Raw genomic sequence first — 20,703 nt, forward strand, 5'->3', positions numbered from 1 at the left:
TGTGTGAATTTATCCCATCAGTTCAGTTGGCCACAGGTGGACTACAGTTTACCAGACTCATCTCAAGATTTAAAGCACGCAGGACACATGTAATCACAATTTACAGCCCAGCAAAGGGTCTGTATACTAAGAAGGATTTTTATTTGATTTTTTTTAACCATTTGCATTAAAGATGTTTCCACTGTTTATTATGGGTTATTGTGTGTAGCTTATAAGATGTGGTGCTCTCAACTGAAATACATTTACAGTGCAGTAAATTCTCAATACTTTCCAGTGGGACTTACTGCAATTGTTTTAAGTAACAATATGCCAGTTTAAAAAGCTTCTTTATCACCTGCTGACTGGGCTCAGCTTCCAGCAACAAAGCGCGCTGATATTAGGCCACTACATATTCCAAAGGTCACAATTACATTTAAGTGGTTGTCAAACTGTGAACATCCAACCATCCATCCATCCTACCTGCTTTTCCTATATGGGGTAGGATGGGTTGCTGCAGTGCTGGAGCCAATTGCAGCCAATCGTAAGAGGTGCAGGGTGCTGAGACTGTGAACATGAACTTACACATTAACTAAACAATGATATTAAGCTAGTGCTTACTTTTTATTATCCAATACAAAAACATCACTGTAAAGATGCCCCCTACCCAGCACATTATCAGCCACCTACTCGTTCGCCCACACCTGTACTACAGCTGCTCCAAAAACAAGTGTCACACAGAAAACGGGAGTATGCAGATGACTCTACACCTATACAACTAAAAGTTAAACAAGTCCTTTAGAAAACATCCCAGCCTTTTCTTTTTCAGAACCGATTAGCCAACAGGTTCAAACAGTAACAGGAATGCTTATATTCTCTTAATGGCATCATCGATTTCTGAAATCTGGTCCTTCAGTTGGTTCCACTGTTCAGGATTCAGGGAGATACCTACAAGAAATGTTAAATTGTCAGAGCAGGTTTCCAGGTCCCGGTGTAGTTTCAGATAGATGTGTACTGTGTACAGTATTTCACTGGAGCTCCTTATCCCCTCTCTATGGCATGCAGGGCATCATGAAGTGATTACCTTTTTTCCCTGGCTTCATCTCCCCATCTTGGTTCATCCAGTACTCTCTGATGTCAATCAGGACCTTACCCTTGAAGTCCCTGACGCTGACGTACCTCATCTTTCCAATCTGTAAGAAGCAAACTAACTGTGAACTTTTTCTGACTTCTCTTCAATGTTTAGAGCCTTTTTAGGCATTATTTGGGGATGACTAAACATTGCATTGCAGTTGGCAGTTCACACTGTGGTGGCAACTTTCTTTAATTCATTTCCTTTATTCACCCCTCAAGGCAAGATTGCAAACACAAACATAATCAGTTGACTTCTGTATGTAAACAATGGAGTCACAGTAATATCTGTGTAGTCTCTGAATCTCATGATATCATCCAACACTGTTCCCAGGTAACAACTTCAACATTTCTACCTTGAACAACTGTTTTATCATTTCTATTTTTTATACATTTAAATTTAAAAACAAACTGTTGCACCTCTACAAAAATCCTTTTATTACAGATGTGACCAATCTGATTGATTATTATGATTGGGACCTCCATTTATGAGTAAAAATGCAGGAAGCCAACAAACAATCTAAGCTGTACAGAAAAATTAAATAATTTCCCACAACAAGTAAGTCAATACATATGTGTAATAACATTGTCCAATTTGTTAAATTGTGCTTCATTTACTTCGTTTGAGGACTTCATGATGACGTTTTAGATATTCATGCAGAAATTAAGAAAATTCGTAATTAATCATTAATGATTTAAAAGATAATCTTAACATTTATCTTGAGAATTTAAAATTGTTTATACTGTGTTGTTAGAATTTTTGAATTTAAGTTTGTGGAGGTCTATGAGCATTTTTAGCCTTTTTTTTTTTTTTTTAATATATGCATTGTGTACCCAATATATGATGTATCTATTGCATTAGCAGTACTATCTAAACGGTTTGAAACGCCAGTGAACCCTAAACCCACCTGGAACATGTTGTCGTCGCCTTTACTGCTGCTCTTGGACGAACCACCAACCTTGGAACTTTCTCCACTCTTTGGTTTCTTGGCAGGTTTCTCTGGTGTGCTTGGCTTCTTTCTCTTTGCCTAGAAAACAGATACAAATACTTCTCATATTCTTAGCCCTCATCATGTCTATACCAAAGACAGTAATTCTATCTGATTTATATAACATATAACCAATATGCACGGAGTGTGACAGTAAAGAACAGTAAATCCATGTATATGAATCAGAGTTAGTGTGAAAACAAACCTTGGTCTCTACTTCACTGTCGGAGTCACTTCCAGACGTGGAAGACAGCACTTCCTTTGATTTTGGCATTCTGCTGAGACACTGATCAAATACCAGAGTTCAGTAATAGATGCATGGATATTGAAATGTCAATGCAAGGTCAACATCTGGACTATTCCTTAAATTAAACATAGTTGCTTTTTGTCAATAGCATGAGCTGGTTTTGTAACAATCATACTCTGCTGGGTAAACACCAGCCTGACATTATCAAATTACTTAAATGACTTTACAGTTATAGGCTATTAGTGTGTTGGACGTGTTTTCACGTTAATTACGTGTGCAAAACAGCTGACATTAGGAGGTAACGATGCTCAAGTCGTTTAGCTTTAACCATTGGTCTTGCTGATGCATAAAAACATCTCCTTCGATAACGTAACCTAACATCCTTGGCAACGTGCCAATGAGTTTTAGCGCTTCAAAGTGCATTTCGCGCATATTGTTCAATGTTTGTTTTGAGCCAGTTTGAGCTTGGAATAACTCCTCACCCAGGACCCTCACTAACACTCTGCCATGTTTGATCACGGCGAGATCTCGGCAGATCGTGATTAAACTGTGCTGGTACAGGTACGAACGTTAAATAGCTGTTAGCAAGCTAACCGCTGTAGCTAAGGTTAGCACGTATGTTGCCGGATTAGGTAGACGACATGACCTTCCTTTAAACTTAACTGATATACAGTAAAACACAGACATCGTCTTCCAAAACCAAAAACTCATCGCACCAACACGTTCCGACATGTTCCTTATAAACTGTTAATACTTACATGATGCGATGTAGCTAGTAGAACGGAGCTGTTGACAGGAAGCGGAAACTTGAGCGATCTTCCGGGGGGAGCTTTTAGTTTTGTTTTGTAAACTTAACATGAATAAAATAAAATAAAATAAAATTAAATAAGGAAATTCATAACTTAAGATAAAACTACTTTAAACACAGGGTAATTAAAGACTGAAATACGTGGTATAAAATGTAGCTATTATAAAATCGTTTTTTTTTAAATAAGCTGTTTTAATATTTCATTTTAGTATAAAATATAACATATATAAAATAATATTAGAACCATATAAATAATGATATGAAATAAAGAATATTTTGCTGCTGCTTTAAATGCAGAGCAACAGCAGGGGCAGCAAAGACCCACTGAGGAACAGCACAGCTGAGGAGAGGGAAAGAATTCAGACTGCTCTGGTGTGTGTCCCACTGTTAATCTTTGCTGTGTTGAGAATTTTAACAGGCTGTTTAAAAAAGGGTGATGTGTCATATAAATGTGGCATTTATTGTTGTAGCACTTCCCAGTGATACAACATGTTCAATGTTGTAGCTGTACACCAAGTTTATGTGGACAGACCATGCTGGACCTTCAGTTCAATGCAGTTTTATTTGTAGAGCACCCACAAGGAAAGAAAAACCCACAATGTTCACTGTAATAACTTGAAACTGACATTGATTTTGAGTTGTGGTTAGCATTTTAAAAACAAACTAATGAAACAGGCTTGGACAAAAATGATGGTACCCTCAATATAATATTTAGTTGCACGACCTGTTGAGGCAATCAAGTGATTCCTGTAACTCTCAATGAGACTTCTGCATCTCTTGACAGGTATTTTTGCCCACTGCTTATGAGCAAACTGCTCCAGCTGTCTCAGGTTTGAATGGTACCTACTCCAGACTGCATGTTTCAGCTCTTTCCACAGATGTTTAAGAACTTTTAGAAGGCCACTTCAGAATAGTCCAATGATTTGTTCTTAATAATTCCTGAATCTTTTTAGCTGTGCTTTTTGGGTTATTATCCTGTTGGAAGACCCATTACCTGTAACTGAGACTAAGCTTTCTGACAGTGGGCGGCATGTTTTGCTCCAAAATGTCTTCATAGTCTTGAGGTGCAGCCTCAAATTGATTAAAACAGAGACTACCTAGTATCCAACGAGCCACCTGTTTTGTAAAAGAAGACGATACATAACAGATTTTGTACCTATGTGACCCAGGTTGCATGATAAATAATTTTTTTTATTTACCACTTCATTAAAGAACAAATTATCCAAATTCAAATCCAAAAAAAAAAAAAAAACTGAGTTTGCAACCACCAGACTGGCAATATTGAAACAAACATAAATAGACATGCACTGCCAGGAGGTGTCACCCTAAACCCAAACTTCACCCATGCTCAGGTTAATTAAACAATTGGACATTACACTCCAAATCCACACTAATAGGTATAAAATACACCACCCAGATTATCCAACATCCAGTAAAGGGGCTATGTTGGCACTCTGGTCATCTGTTCTAAGAAAAAAATAATGCATTTTTTCACAAAGATGTAAATGCTGATTACAAAGGAAGCAAAAATCAGCACATTTCATCAATCAATACTATCAATAACATGAAAGGAGACAAGCATTCCAGTGATGTCCTGTAAAATAAAAAAGCTGCTATTTATCAGTTTATAGTAACGCAACTCTAGAGACATTCCAGCAGTAAATCAAGCAAACACTTAATATTGCCGATGTGCATTTGTTCTTAGTACACGCTTGTGTGTTAGAATCCACATCAGCCTTTGTCATGGGCAAACAGACGCAGGATTGCCAGCAAAGGCACCATTTCCCTGAAACATTAGGCTGTCCTCCAATTTAGGTAAAGTTCACATCATCATTGATGGCTGCTGAGAAGAAAGGCATGATGGGAGCTGTTTGAACAACTTTTACTGTTCACTGGTGGCTGGTCACAGGAAGCAGAGTAATTGTTGACATTTCCCAGGCACTTGCTGCTGTGTGAGCGTCTGTTTCTAACAAGGACTGACATCCAAAAACAAAGAGAGGTTGAAAAAAAAAAAAAAACGCTCTTCAGACATTACAGCTCCTTGTCACTGTTAACTCAGGCCTGCTGGTGTGGTTCACTCTTATCTCTTTCGGCACAAATGAGTCAAGAGTACCGGAGAGCAGGACGTTTCAGTGCTCCATTAAAAACACATGAAATCACACATGGACAATGTGTTCTTAATATTTGCACATCATTTGGTTGTGTTTCAGCTTCTCTGTTAACCTTCAAGGCTTCAAGGCTCTGTGACACTGGCTGCTCATGTACCTGACATGAGTTTCAACAGAAACCACAACTAAATCACATTGGCCTGTTTAGTTTGATTCTAAAACTAAAAGAAGCTTCGTGTGTAAGTAATGTAACCCACAGTCAGTGTAACAACATACTAAAACCTTTATCTGAAGACAGTGAAAGGCATCGGAAGACATCTAAATGATGTAAAAACTCTGCTGAAGCCTTTTTGTAGCCTTCGATACATATATGAGTACAAATTTTGCACAGAGCAAGGACTGTGGATCACTTCTGTTGAAAGGGCTTGAAAAGTAATCAGTTAGTGGCCAGTCTGAACTTCAGGAGTGATTACACCTGAGCTTTTAAATCAAATGTGTTTTAAGATAAGATTTTTCATTTTAAAGTGAAATAAAAAACATAAACAAATAAAGTAGATTTTTGATAACATTTTTATAACCGTGTTAGAATTATTAACATTTATATAACCTTTTACCTTTCTTTATCAGAATCCCATTCACAACCACTGTCTGACTTGTGGTAACTGAGCTGCTCCACTGAAGCAGTTAGAGTTATGGGCCTTGTTCACAGGCACCACAGTGGTGTTTATGAGGGAGGGCCAACCACTTGCTTTCATCACTTGTCTCAACCAGAGCCTGCCTGCTTTGGGCATTTTACCAGCAACCGTCTTCTCACAAGCTTGGTTCTCAAACAATTAAACCAAAAACTAACCATGCTTAGCTCTTTGTCTTCAAGTGACTGAATTATTGATTTTTAGTTTCCATACCACACTTTAATAACATTAGAACAAGGTGATTGTGTTATGTTTCAGTGCTGTCCAGCAGAGAGCAGCACAGACCTGTCATAATTACATACAGCATTAAGTCATGAGGCCACATTGAGCATTTTACAGCAGATAAAATTCATATTGAGGATATAAAAGTTTGATTAAGTCTTAATTCTTCTTACGTTTTCTATATTATTATTTTAATATTATTAATTTTATTTTGTTTAAATTTAATGTGTGGTAAGCTGAATCCTGTGGCTTTTGATGACATCTTGTCTGTGCTTCTTGTGCGTCTTTGTAAATCTCTTCCCTTCTCTGTGTTTTGTGATATTATTTTAATGTGGCCTGGACACTTCTTGTCACAAGACCAAATAGTTATCAGTAACATTTTATATTTACAGTAATTATAGTACAATCCACAATACAATGTTTTATGACAAAATAATGTAGAAATTCGGTTCGGAAAAAACGGTTCACATACTATTTCTTGCCACTATACTTATTACAGTATAGTGCTCAGAAGTTTACATAAACATCAATGATATTCTTGTTCCTCTACACCGGCGATAGCCAGGGCAGGAGCCATTACTTTATTCAGTTGTCTGTCTGTTCGTATGCTCACCCAATTCCTGAGAATGCAATATCTCAGGAATGCCTTGAGGGAATTTTTTCATATTTGGTACAATTGTCCACTTGCACTTAATAACAATCTGTTTAGATATTGGTAACCAAAGGTCAAAGATGACAGTCACAGTGACCTCATGTTCATCCAAATCATGTTGTGAAAGTGTTGTCTCAGGAGCCTTGAGGGAATTTCTCAAAATTTGGAAGAAAATTGTTATGTGGGGGGAATGAATTACATTATTAGATTTTGGTGGTCAACGGAAGTAAGTCTGATTATTGTCAATACTATATTTGAGAAATGGCTGAAAGGAATTTAATTTTATTTGGTGAAATCCTCAACTTGGACTGATGCAGACACATATTAGAATATGAATCTAAACTACATCTTCACTGGTTAGAGGAGGCATACAACCACACCTTAAATCCATTTTTTTATCATGACTTTTACTTATCGCCACTAAATTTATTGAATCTTTAGTTATTTCCTGAATCAGATCACTAATAAAACATACTTTATCATCTTAACTATCTTAATGCTTCTTTTTAAATGAAGAAGCTACTTGGATGAGAAGTGAGTAATGATCATAATAATGCATCAATAGTTCAACTTCAACAATATCAGAAAGGCCATTCTACATAAAATAGTATTTTTCTGGACTTCTGGAACAATGTCCTATGTGCAGATGGGACCAGTGTGGAGTTATTAGGCCTTAATGCCCAGCACCATGTTTGTTGAAAAGCAAACGCAGCAGAAACACGTCATACCAACCATAAAGCGCAGTGGTAAAGGGGTGATAATTTTAGGCTGGTTCTGGAGCCTCAGGACCTGGGCAAATTACAGTCATTGAGTTGCCCATGAACATCTTTCTACACCAAAGTATTCTACAGGTAAATATAAAGACTTTTGTCTGACAGCTGGAGCTTGGTTGATATTTGTCATTCAACAGTGACAATGATCCAACAAACACCAGTAAATCTACATCAGAATGGCTGAAAAGTAAAAGAATCAAGGTTTTGGAATGACCTAATCAAAGTCCAGACCACAACCCAAATGAAATGATGTGGTGGGACCACATAAGTGAATAACCAAAAAACTCAATGAACTGAAGCAATGTTGTAAAGAAGGATGAGCCAGAATTCTACCACAATGATGTGGAAGACTAATAAAGTCATACAGGAAAAGATTACTTGGAGTTATTGTTGTTACTAAATCATGGGGGTTACTTGGTAATGCTGACATGTTTTTAATCTTTTTAGCTGACTTTTTCCTAAATAATCAATTCCTAATACTAAGACTTACAACAATCAGACGACTTTTATTTTGTTTTTACACACACATAATCACATAATTCATTCCTAGGGCCCTGCAGCCACATAGGCCATACTAATCTACTCTTTCAATTTTTAATTTATCACTGCCTTACCCTAACCCTAACCATCATCACAACTAACTGCCTAAACCTAAACTCATCTTAACCCTGAAATTGCTCCTTAAACACCCTTCTCATTGTTAGGACCAGCTAAAATGTCCTCACTCTAATGGTTAAATATTCCTCACCTGGTCCTCACCTGGTCCTCACAATGCCACACACACACACACACACACACACACACACACACACACACACACACAACCATAGAATTTAAAGAGGGTAACTAACTTTTACACACGACTGTTTTGTTGTTGATTGTAAAAATGCTGCCTTCAAGGGGCTCACATGTACTGTTATTGAACCTTTTAACCACCGTATATACAGCACACATTCCATTACTGTGCAGGATCTCCCAAGGGCATCATGTTTGGATTTTCTCTGAGCTGTGGTGCACATATCAGAAATTCAAGGAGTGAATTTCCAAAACATGAGGGAGACTCAAAATTGTTTTTCCTCAGCACAAGAGCAAATTCCTAAACATTTAAAAAAAAAAAGAGAGAAAAATCTCACAGAAGGGATAGCAGGAAAACAGGGCTCACATTCCTTGCTCCCACTGTGTGAACTTCAATATTAATCATTATTAATGTCATCAGAATAATTTTTTTTCTTCTGGACAATAGTGAAGGTACAGTCAATGATGTGCAACACAGAAGCTCTACTCCTTCTCGATTTGATTCAATATTCCACAAAACTGATGCAATTGACCCTCATTTTACTCAATTACAGTACATATGCTTAGTTATAGATTTAAAATAAATTGTTAAAAATACTGTTAACAATAGTCTTTAACACAAGACCTGCTTTTGCCCTTATGTACAGTATATGATGCTAACAGGTCCCTTCCCGGTCATGCACCTTGGTATGTAAACTTGTTTGTAATTTTACTTTATGTAACATGTGAGACCTGTAACAATGTTGTGACAGACATCACCTTTTTGTTAAATGTGTTTTACTATTGAGATTCTCTCCTTTTAGTCTGTATAATTGTTTGTGTGGTTTCTCATGGTGTGGGATAAGACAGGGAAAAGACAATCTCATTAATAATAATCTTGCTTGCTGTCTGTCTGATGGATAATAAACAATTTTCTACTGTTAAACAGTAAATAGGGGAATGTATTGGTGATTTATGACAGTTATAACACAACTAGATGTTATTATGTGATTAAATATTGCACATGTTCGTCAACTTATGTCTGTGGTTTATTTAAATGTGTTAATTTATTGAACAAGTTAGGTCATTGTTTGAATTTACATTTCCATGTCAGCATGATAGATACAGTATTATTATGTGTTGTGTAAACACCAGTCTTGTTTGATTTATTTGATTTAACATGATTATTGAACATTTTTGCTAGTTTTGTTAAATGTCACGTTAGGCTGCTTCCAGTGACTGATAAAAGGATGCCTACACTGTGTATGAGTGTAGGGTGGAAACTGGGCTACTGTTGGTCAAAGAATGAGAGGGAGAAGACTTTGTAGGCAGAGAGAGAAAAAGAAAGAGTGTAGGACTGATAGCAGGGACTTTGAATGTTGGGACTATGACAGGAAAGGAAGGTAGACATACTGTGTGTCCAGGAGACCAAGTGGGAAGGTAACAAGGTTAATAATAATAATATAACAAATAAATTATTATTAATCCCTTGGGGAAATTCTTTGTGGACAGGCTGCCAACTTGAGGCGCCAAGTGTGTCTTGTCCAGGGACACTTGTGACATGTGGCCAGGAATCGGGGAGAAGTGAACCATCAATGCTGGGGTTGAGACAACTACAGAGGTGTCTCAACAGAGGTGAACAGAGGTGATGAGATTGTGATTTGGCCTCCAGGACAGGAACGCAGAAGGACAGATTTTGGTAGACTTTGCAAAAAGTCCAGAAGAGGCAGGAACATAGAACATATAAGAGCGGAGAAAGAAGCACTCAGGTGGACTACATTTTGTGCCGACATTGTAATCTAAAAGAGATCAGTGACTGCAAAGTATTGGTAGGGGAGACTGTAGCCAGTCAACACAGGATGGTGGCATATAAAATAACTATGGTGGTAAGAAAGATGAAAAAAGTTCAAGGTGGAGGTGGGTCTGCTTCAATGATCGACTTTGAGCCCCTTCCTGTTTGCTCTGGTGATGGACAGGCTGATAGATTAGGTTAGATGGGAATTTCCATTGGCTGTGATGTTTTAAGATGATATACTGTATATATTGTGATCTGTGGTGAGAGCAGGGAGCAGGTGGAGGAAAATCTAGAGAGGTGGAGGTGTGCTTTGGAAAGCAGAGGAATGAAGGTTAGCTGCAACAAGACAGAATATATGTGTGTGAATGAGAGGGAATCAAGTGGAATAGTGAGATTAGAGTTAACCTACAGTTAAGAAGGTGCAGGACTTTAAGTGCTTAGAGTCCATGGTCCAGAGCAACAGAGAGTATGGAAAGGAGGTGAGGAAGTGTGTCGAAGCAGAATGGAAGTGTCTGGCAAAAGAATATCAGCAAGAATGACAGGAAAGGTGTTCAACACAAGGTGGTGGCAAGACAGCAATGCTGTATGTAGGAGAGATTGTAAATATATAGATAAACCTTTGCTGAGGTTGGAGCTACAAGGCAGGAGGTCAAGAGGAAGGCCAAAGAGGAAATGTATGGATGTAGTGACATGAAGTTAGTTGGTGTGGATGAGGGTGGTGAGGATGCAGAGGATAGGGTTGAAGGGAGGCAGGTGATTTGCTGTGGTGGCCCGTGAAAGGGAACAGCCAAAAGGAAAAGTAGGACAACAAATTTCCACCATGACCCCTCACTCCAAACTACAAATGACGACATTTGGAGGCCAATGACTTTCAAACAATGAATGCTGAGCAATCAACTAGTATGCTTGGATGCTCTTCGTGGACTTTAGCTCAGCCTTTAATACAATCATTCCTGACATACTCATCAGGAAACTGGAACTTCTTGGCTTCCCCCCACTTACATGTGCCTGGTTGAAAGACTTCCTCACAAACCGGTCCCAGACTGTGAGACTTGGCCCCCACCTGTCCTCCACCCGCACACTGAGCATTGGCTCCCCACAGGGCTGTGTGCTGAGCCCCTTCCTGTACTGTCTCTACACCCATGACTGTAGTCCGTCCCACGACAGAAACCTCATAGTGAAGTTTGCTGATGACACCACAGTGGTCGGACTCATCTCGGCGGGTGATGAAGCAGCATACAGAGAGGAGGTCCTGAAGCTGGAAACTTGGTGTTCAGAGAATAACCTGGCCCTGAACACCAAGAAAACCAAAGAGGTCATTGTCGACTTCAGGAAGCACAGCTCCGAGCTAGCCCCTCTCTACATCAGTGGCGTTTGCGTGGAGAGGGTCCACACTTTCCGGTTTCTCGAGGTCCTCATCTCAGATGACATCTCATGGACAGAGAACAGCACAGCGGTCATCAAGAAGGCCCAGCAGAGACTCTACTTCCTGAGAGTCCTCAGGAAGTACAACCTGGCTCCCAGCCTGCTGTTGACCTTCTACCGCACGTCCATCGAGAGCCTGCTGACTTACTGCAACACTGTATGGTACGGGAGTTGCACTATAGCAGACAGAGGGAGGCTTCAGAGAGTAGTTAAATCAGCACAAAAGATCATAGGCTGCCCTCTCCCCTCCCTGTTGGACATTTACACCTCCCGCTGCCTCAGCAGAGCGGAGAACATCATTAAGGACAGATCCCATCCAGCTTCTGGACTGTTCAACCTGTTACCCTCAGGAAGGCGCTACAGGTGCCACAGAACGAGGACAGACTCAAGAACAGCTTTTTCCCAAAAGCCATCACTGCCATAAATTCACATATGCACTGACTACCTACTGAATCATCTGAACACTGAATGTTAAAAAAAAAAAACACCTCGTATATACCACTGAATGTTATGAATACTTAAAATTGCTGTGCAATTTTTTTTATCCACCTTCATATTGATATGTGTACATATGACTGCTACCTTTTTTGTGTACCCTACCTCATTTGACCTGCACCCCATGCTGCTACTGTTGAAACTGTTATTTATTTATGTTATATTTAAGCATGCTGCACCAACAGTGAGATGCTTTCAATCTTATTGTACATGTAAATAATGCATATTGTATGTGTGAACAGTGACAATAAAAAAGGCATTCATTCATTCATTTAGTCATTCATGCCAGTTTATTTTCATCAGTTCAACCCTCAGAAATGCATTTATTCATCTCATCATTTTAAAAGACTACATGTTTTGTTTATAGAACATAAAATATAAATGGAGTCTTTGTGTGACACGTAGGGCATGCATTTTCACCACCCGCCGCAAGACCTTGCACTCAGCGACAGTGCAGTTACTACTTACTAGACAGTGATACTGCTAGTGAGATGCACTGTGGTAGAAGTTCACAATAATGGCTGAGGACAGGTGGTTCAACTTCAGTGTCCATAGAAAGAAGAGGCGTTGGTGAGCCTTATTGACCAGGCTGGAGGTGTTGCTGGTCTCCTCTGAGATGTGGGTCCCCAGTAACTTGAAGCTGAAAACATGTTCGACAGCCATCCATTGATGTGGATGGGGTCATGCATGCCTAAAGTCCATGATGAGCTCCTTAGTCTTAGTGGAGTTAAGGCACACCCGCTGCCAGGTGGTCTACCTCCTCCCTATCCCTGTACACAGTCCTGCGGTACACCAGTGGTGGAGCAGGTGTGGCTTGACCTGACATGCTGAGGTCTGCTGGTCAGAAAGTCCAGTATCCAGTTACATAGGGAGGTAAGTTCTCCAAGTCAAGTCTTGGAGGGCGTAACTGTGTTGACTGCTTAGCTGAAGTCAACAAACAGCATTTCTGCATATGTGTTGTTACTTTCCAAATGTGTCAGCACAGAGGGCAGTGCTGTGGAGACTGTGGAGTGTGTGCATCCTCCATTCTCCTCCTGCGGTATGCCAATAGGTGGGGATTCGGTGCAGGGTGGGTGGGAGTCTGTTTGTTGGATGATCTGTAACACCAGCTGAATCCTTCTTGGTCAGAAGGAATTGGCAGACACCTCCAGGTTAAGTTATATCCAGTTATTCTTCTCCATAGCAGTTCAACAAAGTGCAACATCCAGTATCCAGAGTCTACAAATGATGCATGATGCGAGTTTGTGGTTGTATATAATTGGGTGTGTGTGGTTACATGGAATCTGAAACAATATAACAGTAAATTAACAAAATGGTATATGGTATTTGTTATTTAAAGAATAACCAAATTCAACCAATTTATGCACTCCCTCTTGTGACATCTCCATATTGTCACAAGAGGGAGCGTTAAGATCATAAATGGCTTTATGAAGTATTTTGAAAATTGAAAAATACTTTACGTACATTGAACAACAACAGAGATTGAGCTAAAACTTTAATAACGAGGTGAAGTGCACTTTGGCTAATGCAGTTTTGTACTACCGGTTCTTTCTATCTACCTACTAAGACAGCTGATTTAGTCTAAAATCTTATGACCACAGGGAGTTTTAACATTGTCTGTCAGGTGTGCCAGGACCAGTTGCTTGTTGCTTGTACTTTTTCAGGCAAATCAGGGCACATTGGCACAATGGAGGTGGATTTGAAGTATGTAGCCAGAACTGATGCAGGTTGAAAATGTCTGTGAAAGCCTTAGTAAGTTGGCTAGCACATTCCCAGAGCACATGCAGCTGTCTGGGTCAGCAACCTTGCATGCATTGATCTGGCTCAGTGCAGCATAGATATCTGTGGAGGTGAGTGTGTGGGGCTGGTGGTCTGCAGACGGAGTAACACTGACTGACCCTTTTGATGCCACTCGTCTGATTTGCTCTGGATGCACCACAGGCCTTTGATGTAATAGTGGAAATGAAGTCAGATAAAAAGGCCTACACTTAACCATGAGAAACTGTAGGTTAGCTGAGTTTTCCAACAATGACAGAGCTTCGTTAACATTAATGCAATGTGCAATAACCCTTGGTTGGAAATCTGCATTAGTGTCTTTAATCTTCCCTTATGCTATTCTGTCAACAATGACTATGTATTGTTGGTGTCTAACAGTAAAGTCCATCCCCTTCATTAATGCACTACATGCTCAGTCCTCACCTAAACTACACACTGCTTCTAGTGCAGAAAGCAGACAACTCAGACCATAAGTGTTAGCCTCTGCTGGCCGTCTGACAAGTTGTCTAAACAGTGAAGCATGCTTATATGATCACCCACCTGTGGTTCAGCATGCTGTGGGCTCTATGGTGCTGCTACCAATAGTGGGGCAAAGATCATTTGACAATGGAATGTAATTTCATTGATGACAAAAGCACGTGAAGTACTAAAGTTTTTTAAAGCCTCTAGATGTAAGTGAGTATCTATAAATCATGAATGAATCACACATGAATTCAGACAGCTAGCCTCTTATCTGCTTTATAAGTCTGCTGAGAAGCCTCTCATTGTGGTTTTACAGGTTAAAAAATCAAACATTAGGTTTCACTTGGAGTTCTGTACATATTAGATATATGCATATGTGTTAATAGCACACTATAACTGTGGTTTCTTTTGTATATTCATTATTTTCTTTTGCAAACACACACACACACACACACACACACACACACACACACACACACACACACACACACACACACTGGAATTTTACATATGTATAACACATATAATAAATGTATTACTATGACAGGAAATACTTGGAGAAAAAGGAGAAAGAATGCATTTATGAAGGAATCGTGAACTAGTCAAATAAATGTGGACACCCTTGAATGTCAGATTGCAGATACCAGTATTTCCAAGCAATAAAGAGGTTATACGCAGACCGGTAGAGATGTTGTAACATCAGGTAGGAATGCATGGCTAAAGGGGCTGGTTGAAGTGTGTTAATGAGAAGCCATGGTGATTTATAGAAACAGTTACTGCTTTTAGTTACTGCAGTTCCAATAACCCTTACAAGAAATGAGATGGGCCAACAAAGGCTGGTCAAACTTTTTCTTTTTAAGTGCAGCTAATTGACATTCCTGTTGTCAAAGTAACAAGTCAAGAGGAAGCTAGTAAGCATAATACACTGTTTCCTTGGTAACAATTGTGTGGAGGCAGCTTTAGGCAATTTTCAACAATAGCTATTTGACTACTCGCTTCTAGCTGGTTATGAGTCAGCTATTTTTACTCTGTAAGTGCCATGTGGAAAGTGTAAACCAACCAACTGTCTGTACACCTGCTGTAGTGCTGACTGCCCAAGGTAAAACATAAATTGTTTTGCTGTGTTATAGCTTTGAAGACCTGGGACTGCCTTATGTGTGTGTGTGTGTGTGTGTGTGTGTGTGTGTGTGTGGTGTGTTCGTGTGAGTGTGTGTGTTTGTATGTGTGTGTGATAGAGACAGCGAGATAAAGAGAGAGAGAATAATCTAAAAAATGTTAGAAGATATTGAATTGCATAGAGTTCTGTTGCCATGTCCAAAGATTACTTATTGTTGATGACACCGTCAATATGGACCTATGATAAGCAACTATATCACCAGAAGTGACAAAATAAAGGTTAGTCATAATGGATACAGTGTATTATTTCATTATGTGATTTTTAATTTTTATACTATATGCAGCCCTTTAATTGAGTCCATTTAGTCAGTTTTCTCTCATTGTGGAAAGTGTTCTGTTGCGATAATATGGTACTATAAGGTCTTAAGATATGATGACACTTGTAAAAAAAGGTGAGAAATAGTATTCCTAACTTTGGCAATATTCTGCAAGTGAAAGAAGACAGTTATATATTTCTTTTATATGCTTATATTTGCTGCTTGTTGTCGTCTGTTCTTTTCTCTCTCTTTCCACTCACCCCAACCGATCGAGGCAGATAGCTGCCCACCATAAGCCTGGTTCTGCTGGAGGTTTCTTCCTCTAAAGGGAGTTTTTCCTCTCCACTGTTGCTTATAGCTTTCTCAAATTGGATTGTTGGGTTTTCTATATAATTTTTTATACAATTCTACTCTGTAATATCTTAAACCTTCCACTGTAAAGTTCCTTGAGATTACTTCTGTTGTGATTTGGTCTGGTCCAAACTCCAAGGCTCCTTACAGAAGGCCAAAACAATAGTCAGCCATCTTGACTATATGGTTAGTTTTTAAATGTCTGAGATGTTTATGCTTAAATACATTGAGAAGTAGAACATTTCAGGACATTCAGGCATTTGTGTTTTAAACATGCTTGAAGTTTAAAACTTCAACTAGTTGGGTCATCAAATTCATCGCTAAAATCTATGGAGCGTTTTCTAAAAATATTGCCTAAGGTAGACATGTTTCTTATTATGTAGAATTTTACCTACTGTAAAACTCACAACTACCATGTTAGAGTATTTATTAATGCTACATTAAATGTTAATAATTAGTCCAGTAATAGTTTTATGCTTTATATACGCATTAAAATAATCAGAAAGTAGGGTAGTTGAAAAAAGCTAAATGGGATGCAAGGAAGTGAACCTTAAAACTAAAAAGAAAAAGCAGTAATTACACAAAACTTAATGGAATAAATCATTGTCAGTGTGTCAGTGTGTCAGTGAAGGATTAATAAGGGTTTTGATTGTCTGTGCAAAGCTGAGTTGCTTCTGAACCTCAGATAGCAGCAGCATGTTTGGCTCCAGACAGGTGGCTCAAAATTAAAACTACCTGTAGTTTTACCCATTTGTTTTTCCTATTTGTCATTACCCAAAACATGCCAGTGACACGTATTTTAATTTATTTCATATAACATTTCATTTTTATTTATAATTGAATTCAAAAGCCGCATGAACAAATAACAAATAATGTCTAAGATGGGTTTGGGTAACCTACCTCTCCAGGTCTTTGCTTTGTGTGGTGTTTTTTGTGTCACACAGTGCCTATTTACTGCCTGCTTTAGTCATACAATCACTGATAAGGATTTAGAGTACTGCTTGTTTCTTTTTCCTCCCAAGAGATGTTAAGTGCAGGGAAATGAGTAGCCTGCACTGCTGTGTTGATGTTCAGATTTGGAGAACATGAGGGAGCATTTTATCCTTGATGCACTTCAAGATTAACACAGTAAACATTTCACTGAATCTGGCTTTGATGTATTAATGAAATACACACACATCTAAGTTCAAATCTTACTGCAAATATAGTTATTTGTAATGATAACCACTGAATGTAACTTAAAGTCTTATTAACCAAAACCATTCAACTTATTATACAACTTTGAAATACAGTTGTGCCATTGTAAAGTGTAATACAACCTCAAATTCTGCAAGAAGCTTCTCTCTAAACATATTTCAAAACGGCAACCAACTTAGGACTTGTTGATACCGACCAACTCTGCCTTCTAAAATCATCTTCCTGTGTAGGCACACTGCAGATGTGATTAGGTTTTTGTTGCAAACGTAATCTTGTTTTGATTATGTCTTGATACAACATATGAATGTAGTTTACACACAGTTAAGGGTCTGTCTGTACTTATATATATTTGAATAAGTTTATGCGTGATCCAAATAGATGTTTGTGCCAGATGTAATGAAATTCCTTTCAGGCATTACTGAGATAATGGGAAAATAGGCCATACATGATCTATATATTTGCAAATTGCTGTTTAATTTATTTGTAAACTTATCTTTATAGTGTATACCTCTTAGACCCCAAACATACTAGACTCTAGATGTTTTACTTTTGATTAGCACGCCCATATTAGATCAGATCAATTTATCTTTACTAACAGGCTACGTACCACAGGCTTTTACAATTACTGTAGTCAACCCTCTACTCAAAAGGCCTACTATTGACTTAGTGGTTTTAGCCAATTATAGAACTGATTTCCAATCTGCCCTTCATCTCTAAAATCCTTGAAAAGGTTGTTGCAAAGCCATTATGTGACCACATTCTCACCTGTATGAAGATTTCTATTCAGGATTTAGAGTACATCATAGAGCAGAAACAGCACTGGTGAAAATCTTCTCATAGTGTCAGACAATGGACTCATCTCTAAACTTATATTTTTAGATCTAGTTAGATGTAGATATTACTCTAAAACAAATCATATTGGTCAGACTGATACCTGGGCATTTCATTATCAGCCAGGATGCAAAAATACGTTCTATCCTATCTATCAGATATTTTGCAGTTTGTACATGTCTATGATAAGTCGCTTATGCACACAAATGTTAGTTATGGAGCTCCACAGGGTTCTGTGCTTGGACCGATTCTTTTCACTCACATATTTCATATATAAAACCCCCCTTAGGCAATATTGTAAGGAAATTATGTACATTTCTATTGATACAGTGATGACACAGAGTTTTATATTTCTATGGAACCAAATAAAACAAATCAATTCAATCTTTAAACATGCTCAAAAGACAAGAAGGGCTTAATGTTCATTTCATTTTCTACTCCTCTACAGAGGTTATTCTATTGGTGCCAGAAACCCCATAGTTATATTTTTAATCATAGTGTTACCCTAGATAACATAGTATTGGCCTCATCTACAACTGTGTGGAGTCTCAGCGTTATCTTTAACCAGGATATCTCCTTTACCTCGTACATGAAATACATTTTTGCCTTCTTCCACCTAAGGACTATAGCTAAAATTAGGAGGCATCCTGTCCCGAAGTGATGCCTGAAAAACTAGTCCATGCATTTCCTACCTCTAGACTGGCCTAATGTAATTCACTATTAATAGGATGTCCCAATAATTCTTTAAAAAGCCTCCAGTTAATCCAATATGCTGCAGCCAGAGTTCTGACTGGAATTAGCAGTAGACATCATACTACATTAACTTTTCTCAGATGGCTCACTGTAAAATCCAGAATAGAATTTAAAATACTTCTCTTCACTTATATAGCACTTAGTAATCAAGTTCATGATAATCAAGCTCTATTGTATCTTAAAGCTCTCTTAAGCTTTAAACTTTCTCCTCCCCTCACCTCTATCCACTTATATGCCACCATTGCATGTCTTAACCTGTCTAACTTATCTTGTCTTCTCTCTCCCTCTCTCCCAGTTGTGCTTCCTCCTCTCTGTCTCCCTCTCTCTGCTCTCCTCTACAGGTATGCTCGGCCTTGGAGCTCTATATTGAGTGCAGGTACTGGTCCTACCAACCTGCCCAGTGTTTTTGCTGCTTCTTGTTGTTTTTCTTTTGTAGGCTGCTGTTCTTTTCTCTTTTCTCCTTCTACTTACTTCAACTGGTTGAGGCAGATGAACACCCACCCAGAGCCCGGTTTTGCTGGAGGTTTCTTAACAGGAGTTTTTCTCTCCACTATTGCCTTTGTTTAATTTACAGTTTTTCTCAATAGCTAAAACACTACACCCTGTTGTCTGAACCAAATGCTCAATTGCCTGAACCCACTGATTGAATCAATCACTCTTTTGGCAAAATCATAAGCACTTTTCACCTGTTTAGACACAACTTGCCAACACTTTTTCATTGTGATGCACCTGTGCTGCAAAATGGTGAGCACAGGTGACAAAAGTCAAACACCATTAAAGCACAGGTGTCACCACTTGAACACAACAACCCAAAACTGATCACACTTGTGGGTAATGATGTGAGGGAACATATACAGTAAGCCAGTTCAGAGAGCGCTGGTTTGTCAGACCTTACAATGGATAGAAATCAGAGAGGAAGTGTTTGTGTGAGAGGAGGTCGAGGTGGTCAAGGTGGTCAGCAAAGACAAAGAACAGTAATATCTGATGAAATCAGAGCTACTGTGATTGACCATGCTCTTGTCCATGGTATGATCATGAGGGAGGCTGGACAAAGGGTACAAGCAAACATCAGTAGATTCACTGTGTCCACCATAATCAGAAGATTTAGAGAAGGGCACAGGGAAATGCCTTTATTTGACATTATAGTACAGTATGTAAATGTTGACCGCAATTACTGTATGACATACTATAGAGCTGGTAAGTCCCGCCAAACCCGTGAAACCCCACTGGACCTCTAGATTGAAAAACCGTCAATGCAAGTGAATGTGAGAAAATAATTATTTTAGCTCTATATCTGGCAAATGCACAAGATTTCTTTTGTTTTGCAACATGCATTTAGCCTACAGTGAACAATAAACTTTTATTTCTCCAGCTTCACGTCCTGAGCATTGTGTTTTATATTTTCCTATGTAGTGTTTAGTGACTGTTTTTTAGTGTTTTTAATTTTGATTGACTCGGGGCACGATTTGACAACATAGTTCAGTTTTGAGTACAGAATGAACTGTTTTGAGGTGAAAGTTTGGTTTTGCAAGAAGAGTCTGAGGTTTTGTGACTGTAGCTTGAAGCCTTGGTTTTGTGTTCACAGTTAGAGCAGCTTTCAAGAAATGTGTCTTAGCAATCGAGAAAAACTGTAATTGAATTCAATTCAATCATCTTATTTGTATAGTGCCAAATCACAACAGATGTCATCTCAAGGCACTTTGCAGTGTTTAAGGTTTGTTGTGATTTATAAACAAACTATAATTCACCTGCACATACGTTCCCAGCATCAAGCATAACCAGCTATTTAAAGCTACTGTTGTACTATCTTATT

The 20,703-nt window shown here is 38.6% G+C and overlaps 1 protein-coding gene across 1 annotated transcript; it reads right to left on the reverse strand.

Moving 5' to 3' along the window:
- Window positions 1-569: 569 nt before the first annotated feature.
- sub1b (SUB1 regulator of transcription b) lies at window positions 570-3,182 on the reverse strand. Its single transcript, XM_026344041.1, has 5 exons — window positions 3,102-3,182; window positions 2,302-2,382; window positions 2,016-2,135; window positions 1,061-1,169; window positions 570-924 (listed from the first exon to the last, which is right to left on the reverse strand). Exons 2-5 carry the CDS (start codon window positions 2,368-2,370, stop codon window positions 845-847), a joined length of 378 nt encoding a protein of 125 aa, XP_026199826.1. The 5' UTR covers window positions 2,371-2,382; window positions 3,102-3,182; the 3' UTR covers window positions 570-844.
- Between the last annotated feature and the right edge of the window lie 17,521 nt (window positions 3,183-20,703).

Source organism: Anabas testudineus, chromosome 9 (assembly GCF_900324465.2).
Source record: "Anabas testudineus chromosome 9, fAnaTes1.2, whole genome shotgun sequence".
Lineage (NCBI taxonomy): Eukaryota > Metazoa > Chordata > Actinopteri > Anabantiformes > Anabantidae > Anabas > Anabas testudineus.